Source organism: Sciurus carolinensis, chromosome 16 (genome assembly GCF_902686445.1).
Source record: "Sciurus carolinensis chromosome 16, mSciCar1.2, whole genome shotgun sequence".
In the NCBI taxonomy this organism is placed as follows: Eukaryota; Metazoa; Chordata; class Mammalia; order Rodentia; family Sciuridae; genus Sciurus; species Sciurus carolinensis.
In genome coordinates, this window is record NC_062228.1 from 60515449 (window position 1) to 60524586 (window position 9138).

Below are 9138 nucleotides of genomic sequence, written 5' to 3' on the forward strand. Positions count from 1 at the left end.
TTCTCCTGGTCTTCATGGAAAGTCATCTCATCACCTTCCTCAGGTCGTGAAGACTCAGGAATCACCATGTGCTGCCTTCACAGCACGGATATTGACACACTTCATGCTTTAACTATTCATACAAGCCTCACTAAAACCTGCTAGTGAAAACAAAGCCTTAAGAAAGTTTTCACAATGGGCATTCAGGAGAGTAGGCCATGCTGGGTTTTGGTTGACAGGACACGTGCAGCCACAGCCTCCTGTTCCCCTGCAGGACCTTCTACCTGGGACAGCAGGAAACTGGCAGTATGGCAGCCAGCGACGTGGCTCTAGGATTCATCTTCCTGTCACAGACTGTGGTTGGAGCTCTGGGCAATTTCCTTCTTCTCCTCCATTACCTGATCCTTGACTTCACTGGGTGCAGGGTAAGGCCCACAGACTTGATTCTTAAGCACTTGATTGTGGCCAACTTGCTAACCCTCCTGTGTAGGGGAGTTCCCCAGACAGTGGCAGCTTTTGGAGTGAATGGTTTCCTCAGTGATATTGGATGCAAGCTGCTGTTCTATCTTCACAAGGTTGGCAGGGGTGTATCCTTTGGCAGCACCTGCCTCCTGAGCATCTACCAGGTCATCAAGATCAGTCCTGAGGACTCCAGCTTTTCAGAGCTTAAATTAAAAGCTCCCAAGTATATTGGCTCCTCCATATACCTGACCTGGATTGTCTATCTGCTCATCAATATCATGATTATTGCATTTATGACTGGAAAAATCAACAAAAGTAACATCACAAGCCTGATAGATTATGGGTACTGTTCTGGTGTTCATCCTGACAAAACCTTACAATCCCTTTTTGCAGCAATGATATCATTCCTCGATGCTGTGTGTGTGGGCCTCATGCTCTGGGCTAGCAGCTCCATGGTTCTCATCCTGCACAGGCACAAGCAGAGAATGCAGTATGTTCACAAGTCTCACTTCCCCAGATCCTCCCCTGAGTCCAGAGTCACCAAAACCATCCTTCTCCTACTGAGCACCTTTGTGTTGTTTTACACACTTTCCTGTACTTTTCACATTTGTTTGACTCTTATTTATAATCCCAACTGGTTCCTGGTGAACATGGCTGCAATAGTAGCTGGATGTTTCCCAGCTGTCAGCCCCTTTCTGCTCATGAGCAGGGACTCCAATGCATCCAGGCTCTGTGTCACTTGGATAAGAAATACAAAATCCCTGATATCAGGGGGGACATGTAAATGGTAAGCTTTTACACAATTCTAACATGTTTCTTCATTTTCATCCTCAAAATTGAAAGAACAGCTGTACAGTCATATTACAGGGGGATGACGATCTACACACACACATATGCTTGCTTGTTTATTATAATATGTGCACGTGTGTTTATGTACACATAGGTATGTACATATGCATATCACTTATATTAGGTTATGATCCATCCAACAATGTTTCTGGAAAACTAGATGTAACAAATACAAATTTCACATTTAATACACTGATTACAACCATGGTAAAATTCTTCAGCTTAAAATCTGCTTTCTTTGTTATACTGGTTGATTAACTTTTAAAACATGTAGGATGTATTTTTCCTTTATCTGCATGTATGGTTATGTCTCAGCTGTGTTTCTTGAAGGAAATATCAAAGTGAACACTATCAAACATACTGGTTGATTAACTTTTAAAACATGGATGTATTTTTCATTTATCTGCATGTATGGTTGTCTCAGCTGTGTTTCTTAAAGGAAATATCAAAGTGAACACTGTCAAACTTTCGTCTTTTTTTTTTTTCAATGAAATTAAGCATACATTTCATGTAACCTTGGACATGATGGGAAGCAAAGGTTTATTGATGTCCTCTCTCTTAAACCACTTGTATTGAATTTCTTTTTTTGATTTATGCTGTATTTTAATGCAATATTTTATTTTTTCTTAAGCCATTTAGAATGTAGACTTTATTTAGTCCAGTTTGATATGAATACACATTTTATGAGTTATTATTGAATTACTGACATATACCTTTGAAATGTGTATATGTCTAAGTTGGCTTCCATGTCTCAATGAATTTTAACAAACTGCACATGCCAGTGCATGCAGCTCCTATGTGGTAAAACAATATTCTAGTCTGTATGACTCCTCTTTCCTCTAAGTGTTCCCACAAGTGACCAGTATGTTACCTCTAACAGCCTAGATCTCTTTCACCTCTTTTGCATTTTTCAAAGCATACCCCAATGTCACACCCCAATTCCCACAGCCTCCAGTCACACCCTACCACATCAATTACCACTCAGTTATTCCCTATCAGGAGATTAATATCTGATGGGTGTAAGACTCGTACAACATAATTATTTCTCCTCTGAACCTTCTTGCAGTCTCACACATGAGATTTGGGGGAATCTAACATTCAGACCATAAGAGTTAGGGTATTCACAAAATGATTAAGTTATGAATTAGGCCAAATTATGAAAACCAAGTATCAGCAAGCTGTCAGACAGGTTAATGTCTGAAAATTCTCTGTGGGTGTGGTTTTTAGGGTGTAGCATGGTCACTTCTGATCCCTCCAGTCTGCTAAGATGCTGATTTTCACTGTGCTGTAGCTATACTCTGGTTGCCTTCAGGGCAGGCTTGCAGCTGAAGAGATGGAGGTGGATTAAGTCAAAATGACAGAAGTCTCTCTTGTGCCTGCTGGTGAGAATTTAATGAGCTGCTCTAGAAGGCAAACAACATTGCTTCTAACTCAACAGATGAAGGCAGCATAAAGTATACAGTGCCCTATCACAGTGTGGGTTACCTGTGGTCTACTCCAGGTTAAATGGAGAATGAGAGGGACCAGGGAACTCTTACCTCACTCTTATTAAAATTTATTTTGTGAGTATTCTACTCTATTGCAAGATACAGTTTTAATATCCTTCTACCCCTAAAAATAACTTGATATTTATCATATGCATGTGTACAGATAGAGGAACAAAGTGTATGCATTCAGTAGTGAGCACCCATCAGGAATCCATCAGGGATCTTGCACTGCATCCCATTCATAAGAAAGGAGTAGTGCATGACAGACTCTGCTGAACAGTGTAGCAGATCTCAACCTGCAGGGCCAACCCCACCTACAACTCTTCTCCAAACTACACTTTATCTCAATTCTCAAATGACGCAGAAGGTATAATTTGGGGTAAAATCTATTTATTCCTCATATGTCATGGCTATGTTCTGCATCTAGTTTCTCCCCTTCAATATATTGATCTTACCGTATCACTATGCTACTCTTGAATTGCTGACATTTTTGTCTGGAATTTATCCTTATACATACGTTGTTCACTCTATTAGGATCTTGTCTGTGCTCAAATCAGCCTTTCCATGAAATTAGATTTTCTTACATAAGACAAGAAATTGTAGATCTCTCAAATAGTTCTCATAGAATTCACATTCTTATGAAAACATTGTCTCATGGGGCATTCATAGAAGATGTAATATGGATGATGCAAATAGTATAACCAGGGGAATCATGGAAAAATAATTTATATCCTCATGTAATAATGAACTTTACCTCCCAAGATACTCTACGAATCTGTGCCAGTTAGGACTCTTACATCACCTACTTAAACTTGGCAGTGCCCCACCTATATTTCCTGCTTTGACCTTTCCCACATTACTACTGAAACTGACAATTTATATTCTACTGAACATAGTCTAGAGTGTACTGAGACATAAATCATTGGTTTTCCTGTGTACAGCCTAGTCTAACTACATAAGATTACTAGGATTCATAGAGTAACAAATACAAGATTTTAAGAGAATACCTAAAGATCTGTCTACTTGTTTTGTATCATAATTGTGGTTAGTTTCCCAAAGTGTGAAAGTGAGAAAGTGTGCTTTAACTCTTTTATGGATTCCAGTAGAGAGGTGTGACTCTTAGATAAGAGACCAGGCACTTTCTTCCTGTGGCACAGCAGGCAGCAGGAGCATTGGACTCCCACCAGCTTCCCTGCCAACAGCAGTCTGAGTGGTGTGCAGTGGCCAAGTGGATGCTGCATAGGAAAGGAATTTGCATCACACCTGAGGATTTTTGCACATAGGGAAACACATTTTTTAAGGAGAACTGCTAAAAAAACCTGCCTCACCATTTTTCCTACAGGAGAATGTTCCCTCTATTTCCAGTTGCAGCAAATCATTCTGTTACAGAAATTTATACTGTATTGCCTAATCCTCAAATGCTCTTGCAGGAACAAACATCAAACTAATGACAAAAATTATTCCATAAGATGAAAATATATGTGATAAATACAAGAAGCATTGTCTTCCAAAAATATTTACCACTCATTTTCCCTCTGCGTTTGCTTCTGGCCAAATTTGGTGGAGTCCACCACTTATTCAACCATTGTGATTTTACTAACTTGGAAGGAGTGGATATTAATTCACTTAATGTGTCTCAACATGAATTTATGTTACTATCAATGGGATGCTATGCAACAGGGTGAGGAAATCCTGGTCTAATCTCCTCCATAATGCCCTTGTATGTCCCATAGTTAGCCAATTGAAGATTCCAAGGTCCATTAGTGTTTACAATAGAGAGACAATGTTGTTTCCATGATTCTCTGATGTGAGGGTTATGAGTAAAATTAGGTTCTGTGCAAAACTTTAAATTTATGTACTTTAAATGAGGGTACTCTTCTTTCTTATCCAGTTGAAGCATCCCTTGGATACCGTGAAGTAATGCATCATGAGATGAAAGGGACCTGCTGTGGGAAAATACATGGAAATTTTGGCATTGATCCTAAACCACCATCAATTAAGAGTAAAAGAATGAGCAATATAAGCATTTAATAGGGATGAGACAATGTGAAAACTCAGGAAGTTTCACACTAGAACAAAGATTCTCTGGGTAGCTCTGGACTCAGGGCAGAATCTGGAGGAAAAGTTGAACCCATGAATGTGCTAAACCTGCTGCTTATTCCTGTAAAGAATGGGAATCATGGAGCCACAGGTCCAGATTATGAGCATGGAAAATACCACTTCCAGAAATACAAATAATGCTGCATATAATGATTCTATAATTTTGTCATGACCTATATTAGAATAGTACCGTTTATCTGTTTTCTATGCTGTATTTTCACTTCTCCATTTGCCAAGCACGTAGAGGGGAAAAATGGAATTTACCATCACATAAAGGATTCAGCAGAGGAAAATGGAGAAATCAAAGTGCTTTGTAGTTTTACTTTAAGGATCCTCCAACAGCAGTTCCTGGGACTGACTGTGACGTTTTGGAAGACACACAAGATGCAGATGATGCCAATGAAAGTGCTCCTGACTATTCACTGGACACATGAAATAAGCTTGCATCCTAGGTCATACAAGAAATGTTTCACCCAAAAGTTGTCATTGTCTGGAAAACTCCATTAGAGAGAATGACAAAGGATTTGGCTATACTTGGGTATTTGAGGATCAAATTAATGGAATTTAATGGGCACCTGCTGTAGTAAAGGACTAATTAGTGGTAAAGAAGAAAGAAATTTCCCAAAATTCCAACTGTGGTCTGTGATAAGAACATCAATTCTAATGACATATCTCTGGAGTCCAGTCCATCATTTAGCACAGTTTTGTTTGGATTGTCAACAGCCATTCCTCTGAGCAAAATGGTTCATTAAATTTTTTGTAGCCAGACACTGGGGCATGTACTAGTAGCCACCAGCTACTCAGGAGGATGAGGCAGGAAGAACACTTGAGCTAGGAGTTTGAAGTCATCTTGTGCAACAAAGGAGTAGTCATCTCCAAATTACACCAGAGGTAACTTTATCTTTGTATGTGTCTGTGGGATTCGCAATGACATCCAGATGCTCAGATTAATGGGGAGAATTCCCAGGCTATTTTTGTAGAGAAGTCATCATTAAAGATCAGATGGTGATTACATGGGACAATCAATGAAAAGTGAGAGCAGAGCACAGAAAGCACAATTCAACATTTTCATAATAAATTGATATATCCTAGTCATAGTGAAGTAGAGACAATTTCAGTCATCATCCACATCATAGAGCAATTTAGTTCCAAATGTACTTCTGGTGTAAATTTGAAAGAAAATGAATGAAACTTTTGAAACAACAAAATAATATTTCTGTATTAATAGGTATCAAATTTCATATCAAACACAGAAACACTTTAAAAATATGATTGAAGTCACAAATTAGATCTTGTTAAACTGAGAACTTGCTCTCATGAATTACCATACATACACAGGTGAGACATAGTGTCCACCAATGGATTCCTATGTGTAGGAGAGCTGGTGTGTCCATCATTCAGGGTAAGGGCACTGAGCCTTTTAAATAGGGAAATCCTGCTACTGTGATGATATAAATGAACCTGGAGGGCTATGTTAAGTGACATAAATAAGTGTTTTTCTCACCCATATGTGGATTCTGAAAATGTCAACTTCATAGAAACAGAATGGAATGAGGGTTGTAAGGAGGTGAGTGGCGAGGCATATAGAGAGTTGGTCCAAGTGCACAAAATGCCCTTACAACATGAATGAACTCTGGGGATCTTCTGTAGAGCAAGAAGTTTGCAGTAATCAGTACAGTTTTGTGTTCTTAAAATTTACTAAGAGAACTTAAATGTTCTTACCATACACAAAGTTAAATGTTTTTAGTGATACTTTGTGGTAATCATTTCACAATATCTACCTGTGTCATGGTCATCATGTTGTACACCACAAATGTGCACAAATTCAATTGTCAGTCACACCCCCATAACGCAGTGCTGTCTGTAAGCATGTTCCCCTCTTGTTCAGGCAATCTTGGTTCTTCACTCTGAGCTGTTGCCATACACTGAACCTTTCCAGTACCTCAGAGTCATGGGTCCATTGCACCCCAAACCACACACACAACTGTGTCCTGGCATATTAATTGTCCATTCTTCTGTGAAGCCTGTTTCTAGTGGCCTCAGGACAACCCTTCTTAACCTCCATTACCCCGACAAGGTCCATTACCAGAGCTCTTCCTTCTCTTTTATCCCCTTCACCTTCACTCCATTACCTCAGTCTATCCCCAGGGACCCTGTGCTCCACACAAGAACATGTCCACATCAACCCTCAGGCATTCTCAACACCCAATTCAAACTCCAAACTGATGACACCAGTGCCCTCACCCTCCATCTATCTCCTGGATGCATGCCTCTTTATATTATTTCTTCCATGTGTGCCTGGTCCTCAGCCAAGACGCTTTCCTTAGATTCTCTTTCTGTCCCAGGTGACACCATGTGATCGTAGAACCTAACATTAGTCTTGAAACCTAGACGTGTACATCTTTTAATTTGCATTTACTCATTTTCCTCTTCCACTTTTGGTTATCATGGCTTCCTCATCTCTCTACCCACTTCCTTACCCAGCTGCCTTGTTGCCCTCTGTTTAATTTGTCTCCTCCAAGGTCCATTGTTTCTCTCTGGACTCACCCTTTTGTCACACCCTGGGCCTGTTTTGGACAACTGCTTAATCCAGTACCTGCTACAAAGTGTGTTTACAACTTTCCATCATGTGCAGGTATGAATGCCTCAGAGGCATTGAATCTTCTGTGATCTTTACCATCCAGTGACTTTCAACATGTTTTGTTTTCACTACCCATCCTCATGAACTCCTCCATTCCTGTGTAACCATGCACCCCATGTCTCCCTTCCTTGGTAGATCCTATGTCCTTATGTCTCTTGACTCTTTGTCCCTTGCATGCTATACCCAGCTATACACATGAACTATTTATGGGTATTTAATGAGATTTTTGCCTTTTTTGCATCTGCCTCCCTCTTTTGCTCTCTCTCTCCTCCACATCACAGCATCTGAACTATCATCTTTCCCAATACCCTTTTTCCCCATGTCCTTATTTTTTACTTCAATCCAACACCCAATTCAGTGTCTGTCTGTAACACACCTGTGTTTATACCACAGGGTTTCACCTGAATGATAAATCTTACAGCATTTGTTAAAGTGAGTTATTATACATATTTTCCATGTAGGGTTAAAGGGATTATAATAATAGAAAAGGCTTCTGTGCTGTGACCAACCCATGTGGCTGCTGAATTAATGATAGTAGCCCTGGAATATCTGATAATTACAGAAATGTTGACTCAGGCAGATCAAACAGTCTAATCCCGGTACTGTCATTTGTGAGTGAGTCTTTTATGTGATGGATATTGTTCTGTTTCTCTCTCCTGTCATTTATAGAGGTCAATATTGGTAGATCACATTTATTCTGAAAATTACGATGTGAATTGACATTCAACCATACAAACGAGTTCAATTAATGTGCTCACATTTGTGTAGATAAAACCAGTGATTTCCTAGGTGAATTGCTAGCATTCTATTCTTCCTTTTTCTTGTCCCTGTTATAATATTCTTCCTATATGATTTATGTCTTTACATTTCTATGCTAATACCTTCAATAATGGTGCCACTACTTGAAATGAAGTCCTGAAAGCAACTAGGTTTGCGTTAGGAAACTTGCCACTAAATCAAGAAATACAGTGGGACATTAATAGGTCACTACCAGTCCTTCAGATCTTAGTATTTACTGTTCCTTCCATGTGAGACCCTGTCTGTCTCTAGGGATCATGCATAAGCAAGAGACCCTCCATACACCCCAATGTCCTCTTAAGATATGTTTTGAGGACACATAATATTTTGTAAGCATCACCTGGGAGAAAGTTTTCAGAAGTATCCTCAGCTCCCCAATCCTGCACACCCATTGCTGGCACAGGCACAGTGAAAACTGTAGGTCCAAGGTTGAGGTCACAGACCTCATATCTCAATACCTGGCTGCTGCCCTCAGCAAATGTTCTGGTTGCAGTGGCTTCTGCACTGAGAGCACCATCTTGACAAAGAGAAAGCCTGGTGAGTAGTTCAGTGTCTGTCTGATAGCAGCATCTGTGAGGGAAGCCCTGTGTTATGAGTCTAGGTAAGTAGTCTCAGGAAAGACGGTGCTGGATTGAACCCTCAAGAATCACAGGCACAGAAGAACTAGGATAGTTGATGAAGAATGGTCTCTAGGTAGTAAAGATAAATGGGTCACCAGCCTGAATGACAAACCATGATGGATCCCAATTTAACTTAATGTGATCCTTACTGACAGTGATCACTGTGGTTTAATCCAAATGAAAATGCAATGTGTTTTTCAAG

The 9138-nt window shown here is 39.9% G+C and overlaps 1 protein-coding gene across 1 annotated transcript; it reads left to right on the forward strand.

Annotated features, from left to right (window-relative positions):
• The first annotated feature begins 287 nt into the window (after positions 1 to 287).
• LOC124966186 (vomeronasal type-1 receptor 4-like) lies at positions 288 to 1232 on the forward strand. The gene has a single exon (XM_047527236.1). The coding sequence runs from the start codon at positions 288 to 290 to the stop codon at positions 1230 to 1232; it is 945 nt and encodes a 314-aa protein (XP_047383192.1).
• Positions 1233 to 9138: the final 7906 nt, after the last annotated feature.